This window comes from Elephas maximus, chromosome 6 (assembly GCF_024166365.1).
Source record: "Elephas maximus indicus isolate mEleMax1 chromosome 6, mEleMax1 primary haplotype, whole genome shotgun sequence".
Taxonomy (NCBI): Eukaryota; Metazoa; Chordata; class Mammalia; order Proboscidea; family Elephantidae; genus Elephas; species Elephas maximus.
Genome location: NC_064824.1, coordinates 138495639 through 138514472, shown reverse-complemented (window position 1 = coordinate 138514472; position 18834 = coordinate 138495639). Strand labels below are relative to the sequence as shown.

At 49.8% G+C, this 18834-nt stretch overlaps 1 protein-coding gene across 4 annotated transcripts in view; it reads left to right on the top strand.

Annotated features, from left to right (window-relative positions):
- Positions 1-18834, top strand: part of IQCA1 (IQ motif containing with AAA domain 1) — a 167760-nt gene that overhangs the window by 108531 nt on the left and 40395 nt on the right. For all 4 annotated transcript variants that reach the window (XM_049888514.1, XM_049888516.1, XM_049888515.1 and 1 more), the window contains 6 exons: positions 2210-2316; positions 2500-2601; positions 5284-5351; positions 9654-9736; positions 17009-17116; positions 17476-17675. In XM_049888514.1, the coding sequence (XP_049744471.1) occupies positions 2210-2316; positions 2500-2601; positions 5284-5351; positions 9654-9736; positions 17009-17116; positions 17476-17675 (668 nt within the window). The remainder of the gene's footprint in view (positions 1-2209; positions 2317-2499; positions 2602-5283; positions 5352-9653; positions 9737-17008; positions 17117-17475; positions 17676-18834) is intronic.

Here is an 18834-nt window from a genome sequence, read left to right as displayed (position 1 = left end):
TACTTCTGAAAATCAGCCAATGAAAACCGTGTGAGTCACAACAGAACATTGTCCAGCTTGCTTGCTTTGGCCACATCTTCAGGAAGGATCAGTCCTGGAGGAGGACATCATGACCGGTGAGGTAGAGCGCCAGTGAGGGCGAGGGAGACCCTCGGTGAGAGGGATTGGCGAAATAGCCACAAGGATGGGCTCGAACGTGCTGGTCGTTGTGAGGATGGCATTGTCTTTTCCGTTCTGTTGTACATAAGATCATCATGAGTTGGAGTCACCTTGACAGCAGCTGTCTGTCCGTCTGCCTGTCTGCCACACCCTGACTCTAATAAATAGGACAGACCTCTCTGGCTGGCACCCACTCACCAGGAAAGATTATGTAAAATAATGAAAGTGCAGCCACAGGCTCTCCAGCCTCCCCCTGTGGCCACAGAGGACCCCCAGAAGATCTTTTCCAATTCTTCACTCCTCATATTCACCCCTCGGTTCCAGCCTGGTCACCTGCCCCGCCTGGGTGGATGACACCCCTGAACTTCAGGCCTCACCTCTGAGGTCTCCCTCAGGCACCCTTCCAGGTGACCACCTTGTGTCCGCCCCCATCCCAGCTTCTGGTCCAGTCTGCTGTGTCCGAGGGGCTGGGCTGATTCTCACGTTGCTGTCCTGCCTGGGGAAGGACATGTGGTGAACCAGTGCTGTGAAAAATGTACCACCTTAGTGTCTTAATTTAAGCCTGTCTCTTATAGGCCCATGTTAGCCTCTCCAGAAGAATTTGGATCCTTCTGGCATCATCGTTTTAAAAAAATTGCCCCCACAGCTTTGTGTTGCCCATAGTTGACGCTTCAGACCTGCCTGCCACAGACCTTGTCCACCAGTGACTGAAACAGTCCTGGCCCAGCCCACGTCTCCCTTGGCTCGCTGGTGGAGGTCGGGTGGGCCTTCACACCCCTGGGGGAATCCTAACAGGCTCTGCTCAGGCCCATTGTCCCCCTGAACCGATGGTCCACAGCCAAGTAAGGCAGGTACGCTTGCCCAGTGTGCGGGGAGCACCTTGCAGGAACCATTTCCGCCTCCAGAGATTTCCCTGGATTCCCTGTGCTTCGTAGGCCTGACTCGCTTCGGACAACTGAGCTACATTTCCACCTCCTGTCCTCCTGAAGCTGTCCTGCTCCAAAGGTTCCTTGGGTCATCTCTAAGATGACCGCTCACTGGCCCTCAGGGGCCCACCGCTTCTGCCTTGCTGACACCTCCCTGCTCTTTGGGTGCTGTTGCTTTCCAAGTCACAGCTGTCCTCTGTGATCCTTCACCCCTCTGGAGGTGCCAGTTACCACTTGCTGTCAAATCGACCCCGACTCAGGGTGGCCCCATGTGTGTCAGAGTAGAACCGTGCTCCATAGGGTTTTCAAAGGGTGATTTTTTTCAAAGTAGATCTCCAGGCCTTTCTTCCAAGGTGCCTCTGGGTAGACTCAAACCTCCAACCTTTCAATTAGCAGCCAAGCACATTAACTGTTTTCGTCAGCAGGGTCTCCTCCTCAGAAGGAAGAGGCGATCAATGTGGAATGATGGCAACTAGTGGGCCTGAGCTGAGAGCTTTCATATTTTATCCCGGCACTTGCACTGTGAGATGGTAGTATTTTCATTCCTAGGAAAAGAAAAGCTAGGGCTGAAAAGGCTCGATCACTTGCTAAGGTCCACACCTGGTAAGTGGTAGGACAGGGGTCTGTTAGTGTCCCAGGAATGCTGAAACAATGTATCAGAAACTAGGTGGCTTAAAGCACCAGGAACTTCCTGTGTCACCGTTCTGGAGGCTGGAAGTCCAAAATCAAGGTGTCGGCTGGGTCCTGCTCTCTCTGAAGGCTTTAGAAGAGGCTCCTTCTTTGTGACTCTCATAGCTTCTGGTGATTCTGGCAATCCTTGGCCTTCCTTGACTCATGGCAGCAGCTCCCCAGTCCCTGTTCTGTCTTCACATGGCCATTGTCCCTTTGTGTGTCTCTCTATGTCTCTCCGCTTTAATGGAACACCACTCATGTTGGATTAGGACCCAGTATGACCTCATGTTAATAACTGACATAATTCCTGTACTTTCCAAATTATCTTATCTTTAACTTGAATTCTATGCAATAGGATAGGAAGTTAAATTTGTGTTTTATATTGCAATAACTGCTTTTGTTAACCCATATGTTGAACTTTTTTTTTTTTTCTTTATTTTTCTGGAATACAGATATCTGGAAGAACAAAGATGAATCTTGGAATTTCCTCCAGGACTATGATCCAGAATTGATCAAAGAGGAGAAACGAAAAGAGTTAGAGTCAGAGATCAGGGTGCAGGTATCGCTATATTTATATCATAGTAATAGCAAGTCAATAACTACAATGATGTGCTTTTTTTTTTTTTTTACAGTTTTCTACTATTGACCTTACCCCAGAATTTAAGCTGTTTTTAGTCTTCACAAAGAAAATGCGAGGCATTCAAAGTCACTGAAAAGTGCTACATATTTTGTATTCTCCTAGGTTGATGAGTTGATGAGACAGGAACTAAAAAATTTAAAACTGGCTGTGGACAGAGAAAAGGAATTACCAGTCAAAGCAGGAAAGAAGAGAGGAGGTAAAAAGGTGAGTCATGAATGAGCAGGGACAGGGATGAGGCAAGTGACAGATACCAATGGTGACGAGAAGCCCCTGCCCATGCAGCTGTGGCGATGTCCAAGACAGCACCTCGGGAAACCAGCTGGCTGCCCCAGAATGCCTCACAGGACTCGTGGCTTCCTTGGCGGGTTGACTGGTCCACCACTTAGCTCTCAGGGCTCTGGGCTCATAAAGTGGAGCAACTCAACAACCGTAGTGAAACGCTCCTCCTCTCAGCTGCAGATCCAGGTTACCCAGACTCCGTGGATGGGATGAGAACAATCAGAGGAGCCAGAGCACGCTCCGCAAAGCCTGACCATCGCTCCCTGTAGTTAGATAAACGGATCAGTCGATTGATAATAGGCGGATAGATAGTTGCTGTGGAGACAACTCCGACTCATGGTGACCTGTGTACGACAGAAGGAAACGTTGCCCAGTCCTTCTCATAATTCTACTCATAATATCCTCACAATCATCAGCATGTTTGAGTCCATCATGGCGGCCGCTGTGCCAACCCATCTCACGGAGGGTCTCTCTTGCCCTCACTGGCCCTCTGCTTCCCCAAAACATGATGTCCTTCCCCAGCACTTGGTCCTTCCTGGTGATTTTCCCAAAGCAAACGAGCCAGGCAATGTTTGTCTGATCCGTAGGGTTCTCATTGGCTGATTTTTGGAAGCAGATCACCAGGCCTTTCTTCCTAGCCTGTCTTCATCTAGAAATTCTGCTGAAGCCTGCCTACCACGGATGACCCTACTGGTATAGAAATATCAGTGGCACAGCTTCGAGCATGACAACAACGAGCAAGTCACCACAGCATAACGGACGGGTGGTGGAGTTAGATCCAGAGGGGAGGCCGACGACAATGTTCTTTGGAAGTGGGCAGATCAGAGCTAAAGGAATTAAGTGAATTGAATTTTAAGTGGGCACCAGATGCAGCTCACAGTGGTTACAGAGTAGCCAGCTGGCTCAGACTATCCAGTGTTATTTACTAAAGCCCCTGCCTCCACTTCTATCCCAGAGACAGCCCTGTCACTGGGACCAGAATACTCAAGGTCGGTGACCAAGGCGTCCTCTCCCTGGGCAGCACTGACATGAGTCTGGACAACCTTTGCCTCTTGGACAGCGTTCTCAAGCCCCCGTGGCTGGTGGCCCTTCTCGTGGTTGGCAGATTCTCTCTTTAGCGCCGTTCATTCATTCAGCTGCTTCAGTGTCCAGTTTCGCCAGCCCCGGGGCCTTGTGGTCTCTTTGTAATGACTCTGCGTTGATCCATTTTGTACAGACCCTCCAGTCTATCTCTGAAGGTGACCGAATTTCCCTCCTGGCCCTGTTCTCAGAATACCCCTACTGAAGGTCACCGAAAGGTCACTTTCTCCCTGATGCGGGCACCTATTGCTGCCACCCATTCGCTCCCTTGTTGTTAGTTGCCATCGACTTGATTCCAACTCACACCAACCCCATATGTGCAGAGTAGGACTGTGCTCCGTAGGGTTTTCAAGGCTATGACCTTTCAGAATCAGATCGCCAGGCCTTACTTCTGAGGTGCCTCTGGGTACGTTTGAACCACCAACCTTTCAGTTAGTGGCTGAGCTCTTAACCATTTTCACCACCCAGGGACCCCCATTCACTTCTGTATTGTCTTCCGAGCTCAGTATCCACATCTGCAGAGCTAGGTGTTTTGAGGACAGTGCATGGGTATCGACTGGACAAATGGGAAATGGGGACAGGCGGTGGCTGTGTTCCAGTGCCTGACGACCGGCTTTCTCCTTTTCACCAGCACACCAGTCATCAGCCTTGACTTCCTCACCTTCCTCTCTTTCAGCCTGGTGTCAACCCTCTGTGTCCCAGGGCAGGGTTGCCATGACCGTCACTCTTGGAATCACATGGGTTGAATGCAGAATGCATGAGCTCGGGGTCATTGTGTAGAGTTTTGAGCACCCAAATTCCAATCTAAGTGACCTCGGTATCGTCTTAAACGGATTGTGAATTTATCTTGATGAGATGTGTGATTGGAAGATGAGGGAGAAAGGGAGGTGGGGCCAGGCTAAGGAACTGTCACCTAGTCCTGTGGGCAACAGGGAGGTAACCCAGCCAACCAGTTGCCATCAAATCGGCTCCGACTCATGGTGACCCCGCGTGTCAGAGTAGAACTGCGCTCCATGGGCTTTTCAAGGCTGTGACCTTTTGGAAGCAGATACTGATGGATATTTCAAGCGGAACCGTGACGCGATCAGAGCTGTTGTAAAAGGCCACACTGGGAGCACCTTCCTGTAGGCTGTGCCACGGTCTGAGTCCAGAGCCCTTGGGAGCGGCAGGTTAACAGGGAGCAGTGACTGGGCCCGGAGACAAGCGCTGGATCCCCTACGTGTGCACAGGGCACCTCGCCCCTGGCAGCACCTGGGGCCAGCGCCAAGGGAAAGCCTGCTTGCTGGGCCTGGTGGGAATCCAGCCCCATGCAGGCCCCACAGTGGAGACCTCACCTTCTGTCCACACAGGAAATGTCCTCATTGTCACCCAGGACTTTGGTGCCAACCCCTGAGCCCACGGACACACGGCACCTCCACATTCAGTGTGCCAAGGCCACCCTTGTATCGGCCTGCACTCCACCCCAGAACACAGCCAATTCGCTTCCTTGTTTTTACTAAACTGCTGGGTATCCCCATTTTCTTTCAGAAAAAGAAAGGGAAGAAAGGCAAAAAAGGGAAAAGGGGGAAGAAGGATCGAGATCTGACCGCTAACAGGTAAGGGAGGCGCTCGTTTTCCTGTAAGGTGAGTGGTAAGGGAGCAGGGGTGGGAGGACGGAGAGGGGGCAGAGGAAACCCCAAGGCGCAACTGAAGTCCTCCAGGGAGACACCTGGGCATGGTGTAAGATGGGGGGGGAGTGCTTGGGCCAGCTGTAAAGCCAGCTGCTGTGGGCCCACCCCAAATCACGGCAGAGCAGAACTGTGCTCCACGAGGTTCCCAATGGCTAGTTTTTTGGAAATAGATCACCAGGCCTTTCTTCCAAGGCACCTCTGGGTGGACTTGAACTTCCAACTTTTTGGTTAGCAGCTCAGCATGTTAACCGTTTACACCACCCAGGGACTCCATGGACCACCCTATAGAGGAGCTGGCATAAGAAACCAGAAAGATACATGCCAAGGGGGTGAGCCCAGAACCAAACTCGGGCCCCCTTCCTGCTTCTGAGTTCATGTAACTTTTTTTTTTTTTTTAAGTTTTAAAATCTGCAGCGTTACTTAAAATTTTAGGACGTAAGGTCCTGATCAAACTTCTCAGGAAACACCCAGACTCTGAGTTCCTTGAGGGCAGAGAAGGTCCCGCTTACCTTCACACTCCACGGAGGCATGTAAGAAACGCTTGTTAAATGGAGGAGGCACGAGGCTGAGGTGTAGTCTTGTGAAGGGGGATTTCCATCTCCTGGGGCTTCATTGGCCTGACTCCAATCCTAGTGCAGGCTTTTGGATGCTTGTCTTTTTTTTAAGCTGAAATGGCCCATAATTGCTTTAACATTGAAAAGAAACAGTGCCTAGGTTTTCAAATATTTCATTAAAATTTTAATTTCATTAAAATCCCTCCCAAATGTATGTCAGAGCTCATTTTGACTGGGATGCCTTTCACCCAGTGGATCTTGTTACTGGGCCACTGCAATGTGTCCCTCACCTGTTTTGGGGTGCTCCCTCACCCCCTTTTGGGCTCTCAGTTACATACTTGCCAGACTGCTGAAGAGAAGGTGCAGGTGTCAAAAACCCAAATGCACAGAGAAACTCCAAAAGTTAGTATAACAGAAAGTACTTATTGCAAGTACATAAACGATTTGAATCAGGCTGCGTCAACATCTTTCGGAAAGGTGGTCTGAAGAAGGGAGAGTGAAAGCGGATTATAGAGGCAGGGCCCAGCATGGTGGCCTCCTGAAGGTCATCATAATTCCCCATAATTTCCTTCAGCCCAGGGCCTAAGGAAAATGAGCTGGCTAAACTGCTTACTAGGCTGTTGTGTGACTTGAAAGTGACTGATGGTTCAAACTGACGTCTAAGGGCAGATGGCCTGGATGGGTCTCCTCAGCTCCATGGACCCAGAAACCTGGATTCCAGGAGAATCAGAACCGCCCAGGATAGAGGAAGGCCAGGCTTAGCTTAAAACTCTCCTGAGGCGAGAGACCAGAGCGAGTCCAGCACAGGTCTGCAGACACCTGGATGAGGTCAGCCCCCCAGCTGGCGCCTGTGCACGGAGCCCTGGCAGGCTGCGGTTGGTGTGTGCCACTGTGTCGATTCCAACTCACAGCGACCCCGTGTGACAGCAGAACTGCTCTATAGGGTTTTCTAGGCTGTAGTCTTTACAGGAGCAGATCACCAGATCTTTTCTTCCTCGGAGCTGCCGGGTGAGTTCAAACCATCGGATTTTCAGTTAGCAACCAAGTGCTTAACCTTTTGTGCCACCAAAAAAGCCAAACCAAACCCGTTGCTGTCGACTTGATTCCAACTCATAGCAACCCTATAGGACAGAATAGAACTGCTCCCCAGGGTTTCCAAGGAGCACCTGGTAGATTCGAACTGCTGACCTTTTGATAAGCAGCTGAACTCTCAACCGCTACGCCACCAGGCCTCCTTCAAAGCTCTGGAAAAACAGCCCCTAGATTAACAGCGGCGGGGGTGTGGGCTTCGGCTCTGCAGAAAAGGCCACCCTGGACGGGGGGCTGCAGTGCCCCCACGGGAGGCCCCGTTGTTTGCCAAGAGGTTCAGGCCAGAAAGCTGTGGCTGATCTGCCTAAGAGGGGTCTGGTCAGCATTTGAGACCAAGGCTCCCCAGTTCCTGGAAGGAATAGACACTGACACCTTTCCTGAAGAGGCTCTATCCCATATACACACGGTATGACAAGTTTTCCTTTGTTCTTACATTAGTCCCAAAACATAGGGAAGTCTTCCAGGTAAAGATCACGTTAGGTGCCAGATCCAAGGACGTATCAGAGCTGAGCTCTAATCTAATGCGGCCCTGGTGGCACAGTGGTTAAGAGCTCAACTGCTAACCAAAAGGTCGGCGGTTCGAATCCACCAGCTGCTCCCTGGAAGCCCTATGCAGCAGTTCTACTCTGTCCTACAGGGCTGCTACAAGTCAGAATCAACTCGATGGCAATGGGTTGTTTGTTTTTAAAAAATATATACATACACACACACACACACACATATATATATATATACACACACATGGCCCTGGACACCCCAGGCTGTGCCAATGGTTAAGTGCTCAACTACTAGCTGAAAAGTTGGTGATTTAAACCTACCCAGAGGCACCTCAGAAAACACGCCTGGCAACCTGTGACCAAGAGGTCACAGTCTTGACAACCTTATGGAGCAGTCTACTCTGCACACATGGAGGTCTCCATGAGTCAGAATCCACTTAGACGGCAACTAAAAACAACAACATGGCCCTGCTGCTAAGTTAAAATTATACTCTTGTGTTCCCTTGCGTTCGAGGTATTGCCTTATTGAATAAAACGCTGCTCTGCTTTCCCAGCACGGGCCACACACATGTGACTAGCGGACACAGATGTCGAATCTGTTCTTGGCATATGCCGCTTCACAGCTGAGCTATTACAAATGGGCTGTAGGCAATTCTCCAAAGAAATCGGAAGGCCAGTATTTTAGTCACAACAGACATATCTGGTCATCTCATTCCTGAAGGACTTTTCTCTTTAATTTTAAAGACCCTATGTTACTAGACTAGAGCCCTGGTGGTGCAGTGGTTAAGAGCTCAGGCTGCTAACCAAAAGGTTGGCAGTTCAAATCCACCAGCGCTCCTTGGAAACCCTATGCGGCAGTTCTGCTCCGTCCAACAGGGTCACTATGAGTTGAAATCAATTGGACGGCACCTAACAAAAAATGCTATCCCAAATTCCATTATTGGAACCTCCTACCTCTTGTTTCGCAGCTGAGTGGGTTGACCATCTGCACCACTGAGGGACTCAGCTTCCACAAGACGCCACAGACTTCCTGGTTCTCAGCATCGGGCACACTGTTTTGAATTCATTGGATAGAACACCACTCCAGTCGACCAAGGACTAGGGTCATTGCATTAACATTCATCCCGGTGGTGTTTGGTGGGAGTCTAACTTACATGGTGATGTTAGGACAGCAAGAGCCTAATTCGGTTCCATGGATCCCCGAGAGAGAAAAAACCTCGTGGGTCTTTTTCAGTTGTACTCAGCTGGGTCATAGAGTAGATGAGTAACTGTTTAAATAGAGTTACACTTACAACTCTCAAGTTAAAGAAAGACTAAGGTAGGGCAGAAGAACAAGGCCCCTGGACATGGAAAAGGAAAAAACAAAAGATCTCAAAAACCCATACCGAGCAATATTTGAGCCCGACCTATTAGAATCCCTACAAGCCAAAGCATAGTTGATGTCATTGGGTCAGGTGGGAGACTGTGTCCATTTTTCTCAGTCAGCATAAACTTACCAGTGGGCTCTTTTGGGGAAGTGGTTTTGACATGTGTCAGAACTGGGGCAAAGTATATCGGCCTCCGAAAATAATCACACTTTCTTCTTCTGTATGAGAGTTTTCTCCACTGTAAACCTTTGTTCTTTACGGATATTTCTTTTAAACCACTAAGCTTTTGGGCTAAAATGAAACAGAAATTTCATAAAGGACTAATAACCTACTGCTGTTTGCATATGCTAACTGAGTATGTAATTACAGGTCCGTTTTTTTCTGTCACTATCGTTGGGTAATTTCTAGTTCATATCTGTGCCATCATGAAGATTGATGAAAGGGCCGACCATAGGAGTTATGGCTGGCCTCAGACACCCAAAGATATAGTTCTTATTAATGGCAAACATCAGATAAACACATGGACTAGCCGACGTATTGTCTTTAAAAAAAACTAATTTAACCCCAATTGTAAAAACACTTCAAAATATCGCTGTGTGCACCTGTTCAGACGTACCTTGAGATGGAGCTGGTTTCAGTGCTCCGTGTATACGTGATAATCACCCGGAACCCTGCAGCTTCTCCGTGTGCTCACGGCAGGCCCATCTGCTTGACCCCCAGGAGCATCGAGTCCCTGTACAAGGAGCTGGTGGAGGAGGGGCTGCTGATCCAGGCGCTGAAGGTCAACCTTTCTGACTACATCGGTAATGTACGCAGAGGAGAGCCTGTGTGCCGCCTGTCACCCCTGCCGTCGCAGGCCCCCACAGCTGGAAATACGCTTCACTAGTAGTTTTGTCCAAACCAGGACCTGGCCCAGCGAGACTTCCAGGAAATGTTTGTTGGACTCAATTGATTTGAATAACTTAAGAGCAGGCTGTGAATTACTAGATTCTCTTGATTAAGTGGGTCCATCTCTCGCCCCTTCTGTGGTGGAAGCAGGGTTTGGGACCTGCTAACAAGAGCCCCTGGGACTTTCTTTCTGGCCTAAGCTTGAAGGGAAGAGCCTTGTTCATGCTTACGTGTTTAATCACACTTAACGGCCCCTAGCAGGGAGCACCTGGTGTTCCACAACCGGTAACCGGTAACTGCTGCGGCGGTGACCCCGACTCCTGGCGGCCCACATGTGTCAGAGGAGAACTGTGCTCCGCGGGGTTCCCGACTCCTGGCTACCCACGTGTGTCAGAGGGGGACTGTGCTCCACGGGGTTCCCGACTCCTGGCGACCCACGTGTGTCAGAGGAGGACTGTGCTCTGCGGGGTTCCTGACTCCTGGCGACCCACGTGTGTCAGAGGAGGACTGTGCTCCACGGGGGTCACTGGTTGTGTTTTCGGACGTAGCTCGCCAGGACTTCCTTCCAGTTACCCTCTAGGTGGACTCGAACCTCCAACCTTTTATTTGATAGCTAAGTGTGTTAACCATTTACACCACCCAGGGACTCCATTTCTGCAACACTCAGGAGGGATTTCACAAGAAGAGCCCGTGACAGCAGTCCCTGGGAGGAAGGAGGTGGTGACGTTAGCTATCACGCTCTTCTACTGATCTTTCCCTTAACTAAAAACAAGACAAAACAAAAATACGGGTCACGATGCCCTGAAAACACACCCAAACTTTACGATTCCTCGTAATCCTTCCCCCTAAATGCAGAGATTTGCACTGGTCCAGTGAACCAGGACAGTCTCCTACACGCTGGGGTCATTCCACTCAGGAGATTTAACATTAATGAGCTATTATTACCTAATATTCAGGAGCCCTGGAAGCACAACGGTTAAACACTAGCCTGCTAACTGAAAGGTTGTTGGTTCAAGTTCACCCATGGGCTCCAAGGAAGAAAGAGCTGGCAATCTGCTCCCTTAGAGATGTTGTTGTTGGTAGGTGCCATCGAGCAGCTTCAGACTCACAGCAACCCTGTGTATAACAGAGTCAAACACTGCCCAGTCCTTCGCCATCCTCACAACCATTGCTGTGTTTGAGCCCATCGTTGCAGCCACTGTGTCAATCCATCTTGTTGAGGGTCTTCCTCTTTTTCACTGACCTTCTGCTTTATCAAGCGTGATGTCCTTCTTCAGGGACTGGTCCCTCCTGATAATATGTTCAAAGTATGTGAGGCGTAATCTCGCAATCCTTGCTTCTAAGGAGTGTTCTGGCCATACTTCTTCCCAGACAGATTTGTTCATTCTTTTGGCAGCCTAGCAAACACTGTGGGTCAGTTCAACGCTATCATATAGGGTAGCTATGAGTCGGAATCAACTCAACGGCACCCAGCAAATGAAGCCAATGTTCGATTTCGCCAGTAGTCCTAATAATGCCCTTTTTAAGTGTCTTTTTCCTTTCAAAACCCAGCAAGGATCATATATATGATTGTCTTGTCTTTATAGTCTTCAGCCCCTTTGATCTAGAACACTGTCCCTACTTGGACTTGACACTGGGGAGGCCACAAGCTAGAAGAGAGTTTTGATGTCGGTGATCACGGAATTATTGATCGCTGGCTCCCCCCAGCCCATTTCTGATTTTGGAACAGAGCACCCCAGCCTGTAGTTGCCCTTCCCCAGCACAGACCCCAAGTCAGGAGAGTTAGGATATTGTGCCCTGGTGGCACAAACAATTAAGCACTCGGCTACTAGCCAAGAGGTTTGTGGTTCTGACACACCCAGCGACGCCTCAGAAGAAAGGTCTGGCTATCTGCTTTTAAAGGCCACAGACGGGCCACAGCCTTAAAAACCCAATGGGGCAGTTCTACTCTGGTCCAGGATTATCTCCCCACCCTCCACCCACCCTTCTCTCCCTGGTCCAGGGTTATCTCCCCATGCCCCACCCCACCTTCCTCTCCCTAGTCCAGGGTTATCTCCCCATGCCCTACCCACCCCCCTCTCCCTGGTCCAGCGTTATTTCCCCACCCTGCATCCCCATCCTCCTCTCCCTGGTCCAGGGTTATCTCCCCACCTTGCATCCCCACCCTTCTCTCACTGGTCCAGGGTTACCTCTCCACTCTGCACCCCCACCCTCCTCTCCCTGGTCCAGGGTTATCTCCCCACCCTGCGTCCCCACCCTTCTCTCACTGGTCCAGGGTTATCTCTCCACCCTGCACCCCCACCCTCCTCTCCCTGGTCCAGGGTTATCTCCCCACCCTGCATCCCCACCCTTCTCTCCCTGGTCCAGGGTTATCTCCCCACCCTGCATCCCCACCCTTCTCTCCCTGGTCCAGGGTTATCTCCCCACCCCCTACCGCCACCCTCCTCTCCCTGGTCCAGGATTAGCACCCTCTCCCTCCAAAGCTGCCTTTGTGTCCAGGATACTGTCCTTTATCTGAGCTGCCTCAGTTTCTTCAATCATAAAATGGGGATAATGACAGCAACTACCTCATTAGATTGCCATGAATATTAGATGAATTAGTCAGAGGAGTGTGCTCCAGGCCAGCTTGGCATCAGCTGCCATCAAGTCGACTCTGACTGACAGCACCCCCAGGTATGTCAGAGAAGAGCCGTGCCCCACAGGGTTTTCAATGGGTGACTTTTCGGAAGTAGATCACCAGGCTTTCCTTCCAAGGTGCCTCTGGGTGAATTCGAACAGCCAACCTTTCGGTTGGCAGCCCAGCACTTAAGCATTTGCACCATCCAGGAACCCCTATGCTTCGCACAGCAGTTAGCAATTGTCCCTGTTATTTCTGTTATCATCCAGTCATTGGTGGGCTCAAAGTTTTGCCAATAAAAGGAAGGGCTGTGATGTCACGGTGCCTCTGCCCACCTCCCTCACTGTCCCTACCATAGAAACATGAAACCCAGAGAGTGCTGGCCACCTGCTAGAAGGGATAACACAGGACAACAGGAATTAATATTCCCCTAAATGATTCTGCCACATCCAGAGTCCAGTAACTGCTGCATTTGATGGGGCCCTCAACCCAGGCCAGGGAGTGTTCTTCTCATTCTCCTTGGTGTTCATAGCCCAGAGACGGAAGGTTCAGTAAGTTCATACCCTAGAGATCAAAGACTTAGCAGGTTCATAGCCTAGAGACGGAAGGCTCAGTAAGTTCATAGCCTAGAGGTTGAAGACTCAGCAGGTTCATAGCCTGGAGTTTGAAGACTCAGCAGGATCATAGCCTAGAGGTGGGAAGACTCAGCAGGGTCATAGACTAGAGATGGGAAGACTCAGCAGGATCTTAGCCTAGAGGTGGGAAGACTCAGCAGGGTCATAGACTAGAGATGGGAAGACGGAAGACTCAGCAGGATCTTAGCCTAGAGATGGGAAGACTCAGCAGGATCTTAGCCCAGAGATGGGAAGACTCAGCAGGGACATAGCCTAGAGGTGGGAAGACTCAGCAGGGTCATAGCCTAGAGACGGGAAGAGTCAGTAGGATCTTAGCCTAGAGGTGGGAAGACTCAGCAGGATCTTAGCCTAGAGATGGGAAGATGCAGCAGGATCATAGCCTAGAGGTGAAATACTCAGCAGGATCTTAGCCTAGAGATGGGAAGACTCAGCAGGGTCATAGCCTAGAGGTGGGAAGACTCAGCAGGATCATAGCCTAGAGATGGGAAGACTCAGCAGGATCATAGCCTAGAGGTGGGACGACTCAGCAGGCTCATAGCCTAGAGGTGGGAAGACTCAGCAGGATCATAGCCTAGAGATGGGAAGACTCAGCAGGGACATAGCCTAGAGGTGGGAAGACTCAGCAGGGTCATAGCCTAGAGACGGGAAGAGTCAGTAGGATCTTAGCCTAGAGGTGGGAAGACTCAGCAGGATCTTAGCCTAGAGATGGGAAGATGCAGCAGGATCATAGCCTAGAGGTGAAATACTCAGCAGGATCTTAGCCTAGAGATGGGAAGACTCAGCAGGGTCATAGCCTAGAGGTGGGAAGACTCAGCAGGATCATAGCCTAGAGATGGGAAGACTCAGCAGGATCATAGCCTAGAGGTGGGACGACTCAGCAGGCTCATAGCCTAGAGGTGGGAAGACTCAGCAGGATCATAGCCTAGAGGTGGGAAGACTCAGCAGGGTCATAGCCTAGAGACGGGAAGACTCAGTAGGATCTTAGCCTAGAGGTGGGAAGACTCAGCAGGATCTTAGCCTAGAGGTGGGAAGACTCAGCAGGATCTTAGCCTAGAGGTGCGAAGACTCAGCAGGGGCATAGCCTAGAGTTGGGAAGACTCAGCAGGATCTTAGCCTAGAGGTGGGAAGACTCAGCAGGATCTTAGCCTAGAGTTGGGAAGACTCAGCAGGGTCATAGCCCAGAGATCGGAAGACATCATAACCTTAGAAGATATGGTGTTCATATCTGCATGTGGAAAACGTCTGAAGTTTTGGAGTAGGTGAGTACCCTGACACATACATGATCTTGGCAGAGGTGTTACTACCAAAAGTTAACCTGTGGTTGTCTCTCTGTTGAAGAACATTTTAGCCTCATCTGAGAAGCTGGGTAGCCTGCCTTAGACCTAAATATCATCCTTCACTATCTCCAGAAAGTTTTAGAAATGCTCTCGGTAATGCCCCTAAATTTTAACGCCCTAACACTGTGTCGTCGTCCTTGTTATTAGAAAGCCAGTGACAGGTCACCACCGAGTCGACTCCCACTCACAGCGACCCCGTGACTGTCAGTGCAGGACTCTGCTCCACAGGGTTTTCGATGGCTATGATTTTATGAAAGTAGGTCACCAGGCCTCTCTTCTGAGGTGCCTCTGAGTGGGTTCAAAAGACCAACCCTTCGGTTAGCAGGCGAGCACGTTAACCATTTCACCAACTACTCACAGTCGTTGCAGTTGGAAGGGGGAGGGCGGGAGGACAGTAAATGATACCCAGGTCTTGTTGGGTCTAAGATCCCTCATCCCAGTTCTTTGCGAGGCTTATATGAGAAGCTTGTAGTTTTTCATGTATATTCATTCTCTTGTTAATATTTGAGTGGAATAGATACATCACAGGTGGGTTCCACCTTTATTTCTCATGTCCTTATTTTTCAGCTGTGCTTTTGTGATTCTGTTCTCTTCAATTATCTTGCCAGGTCCCTGTTTCCCTTCTTTCCAGCGTTCCGGGTTTCCTTGTTTGTTTCATGCCCTCTGTCTCAAATACCTTTCCTTCTGCCATTTCCTCCTCCCCTCTCTTGTGGAAGACCCAGTGTTTCTGCAGGAATCCTGAACTTCCCAAGTTCCAAATGAATGGGTGGAGTCCCTGGGTGGCACAAACGGTTGAGCGCTCGACTACTAGCTGAGAGGTTGGCGGTTCAAACCCACCCAGAGGAGCCTCGGAAGACAGGCCTGGCAATCTGCTTCTGAAAAGTCACAGCCTGGAAAACCCTAGGGAGCAGCTCTGCAGCAACTAACGACAAGGAGCGGGCAGGAAGGGTTTACAGCTCCCACGCGGGACGATCACCAGGCGCAGTAACAGGTTTTCCCGAGACTCGGCAGATGGCCCAGGCTGGCCATCCCTTCACTGAACTGGGCACAGCACCCACTAATTCATCTCAATACAATTTGTTTAAATAAAATCTGTTAGGCTCTAGAAAATATGGTGAGTCTGGGTATGAATATGGATTCACTTAAGCAGGAAAATTGGGGTCCCTTTGACGTCACCTCTAACGTCATGTTTACTGGCAGTAAACCCGGTTAACAGTGATCACAGGAGCTCTTTGCTCCTGTGGAGGCTAAATTAGCCACTCTTCTACTTATTACCTGCTCATTAAACAGCGCCGGTATCTGAAGCTGTAACAGAAGCTTTGTTATTGCTCATCTCCCTACCAGTACCCGTTGTCCTTGCCAAGGACTTTTTCCTCTCATGTGGTGGCTTGGAAAGGCTGCCCTCTACGACAGCCCAGCAATCGTTGGTAAAAGCTTTTGGTATCTTCAGTATTTATATGCTTAAATACACATAAATGTGCATATTGTATTTGTCATACGTATATAACAATGAAAACTCGGCGGCTAGTACTTATTGTAGGAAGTAAGGGTCAGAGAAAAATTATTAAGACACTGTGAGCCACTCAGTGAGTATTTTCACTCCAGGTTCAGGTATAAATCACCAGAGAAGCCTGTGAGCGTGTGAAGATTCTCAGCGCCCGTCCTCATGACAAATGGAGACCGCCAAACTCATTTTCTTGGTGACCTTCTCTAAATTAGTTAGAAAATAACAGTTCAGATTTATGACTAGTTACAATTAAGCCCTTTGATGCCTTCTAATTAAACCTGTAAAGATTTATTTCTGCATTATCTCTTTGGTAATCATTTTAAAATGATAAAAATGTAAATGAATATTACCCTCAAAAGGAGGTGTTTCTATTTATCCTAAACGGACTCATACCCTTCCTTTCAAATGACCGCATTTTAGATTCAGATTTACACTGCTCCAATGCAAATTTCAAGTCAACCTTAAATAATTAATCTCCAAGTTTGTGCAAGTGTTAAACATAGTCTCTTAGGAGGTACATAAGGCAAACGCCACTGTTTTTTTTTTTTGTTGTTGTTCTTCTTTGTATGTTCCTCATTGCCCCATTCCCTATAACCCAGTTTTCAAAGATTATTTTGAAAAACAGTTGGAGGTCACTGTAATAGCCAACATAATGCCTAGTTTACTGCAGCCAGCTTTCTCAGAGGGATAGTTTTTCTTCTTCAAGCCTTTATCTGAGAAAGGATGTGTTCCTCCCAACAACTCCCTATAAACCACTTAAACCAGCTGCCATCAAGTTGATTCAGACTCATGGCAACCCCGTGTGTGTCAGAGTAGAACTGTGCTCCATAGGGTTTCAGTAGTTGATTTTTAAGAAGTAGATCGCTAGGCCCTTCTTCCAAGGTCCCTCCATGTGGACTCCAACCTCCAGTTAGCAGCTGAGCCCATTAACTGCACCACTCCCGGACTCCAGCTCCCCAAGAACACAATTATATTTGCTCAGAAACGTTAAGTCTGTGTTCCGCGTTAATTCACCGGGTGCCAAAAGTGTGCAGCTGAGAACTACACGGGTGCCCATTCATTCATTTGGGCTGTGTTTCTTTCCTCCCCAGGTGAGTACAGCTACCTGGGGACCACTCTTCGCCAGGTGTCCATAGAACCCATGCCTTCCCTCCTGGACGTCAGGCAGCTCATCACGCTGTATGGAGTCTTGCCATTAGGTAACCGTGTCCTGCTGTGCCTGCCTTTGACAGGTAGCCCTCGTTGTCATCCAAAGGGTACTGCAGCCAATGCGGGATCCAACCGGTACCGCACCTTCTGCTCTCTCCCCTCTCCCCTGGATCGTTGGAGAGGGCCTGGCCAGGGAACTAGACCTGGCATTTAGCCTCCCAGCTCCGATTAAAGGTGTCATGGAGCTGGCTGAGCTGAAGGCCGGCCTCTGGTTGGAATGCTTCTGACACATGTACTATGGTTGCAGACGTGGGGACCTCACCGTGGGGTGATGGCCTCAAGGAAGCCTCCTCTCAGAAGGACTCGTATTTCTTGGCAGGATTTAGAACCCTTTCCCCTGGCCTTTCAGGTTCCCCGACAGTGCATGAGAAGGCTCCTTTGGTGAAGTCCCTGCTGCTGGCCGGCCCCTCTGGGGTTGGGAAGAAAATGCTGGTCCACGCCATCTGCACCGAGACGGGAGCCAACCTCTTCAACCTGTCTGCATCCAACATCGCTGGGAAGTACCCCGGCCGGAGCGGCCTCCAGATGATGCTGCACGTTGTCTTCAAGGTACCCACGCCTCCTCGCTGTCCGCTCTCCTCCTCCCCCAAACCACATGCTCAGGCCCCGCGTTTGCTGTGTCTCGCAGACAGTCTCCTTACCACTCTCCTCCCGCAAACCACGTGCTCAGGTCCTGCGTTTGCAGTGTCTCGTAGACGGTCTCCTTAGGCCAACAAGCGTGTCTCCCTTAAACTTCGCCGTCACATCGTCCTATAAATTACATAATTATTGCGTCTGGCTGAGCTTCTTTCTTTGCATAAAAACCCTCCCATACGACCCAGAGCAGCCTCCTTCTGCCAGAGGAATCCTTCCTGAAATGCTCGTTCATCTCATCGAAAATTAAAGCCAGGATTTTTTATGCCAGCCCACTCACTTTGTCTGACATCGGCATCTCTGGGTGCTCACTCTCTCATGCCGTGATTACTGGGCAGTGGTACCTTCCCTACAGCAGCTCCTCATCCAGGTACTGCGAAGGAGGTGGCGGGGAGCTGCGCTAACCACAGAGGGGAGGGCACCCCGGAAGATCAGACACACTTACCAGTTGTGTGAGCTTGGACAAACCCTTAGCCTCCCTGGGTCTCCATTTTCTCATTACCAAAATGAAAGTGTTGAAACAAATGATGCTGAGGTGCTCCATCAGCTCAAAAAGCAATGATTCTCTGATGCAGTTCACATAGCTAGAGAGATAGATGATGGGTGGATGGATGGACGGACAGACAGACGGACGGATGGATGATGGATGGATGGATGGACAGACGGATGATAATGAAGATGGATGGATGGGTGGATGGATGGACGGACGGACCGATGATGGATGGATGGACGGACGGACAGATGGATGGATGATAATGAAGATGGATGGGTGGATGGGTGGATGGGTGGGTGGATGGATGATGGGTAGATGGATGGACGGACGGACGGATGATAATGAAGATGGTTGGGTGGATGGGTGGGTGGATGGATGGATGATGGATGGATGGATGATGGATGATAGTTGATAGATAATGAAGATAGATACGCAGATAGATGGTAGATGATGGACGACGGATGGATGGATGGGTGGGTGGGTGGTTGGGTGGGCAGATGGATGGGTGGATGGATGCATAGATAGATAGATAGACATAAAGAGAGACACACAACACGTGTACACACAGATAAACACAAAGAT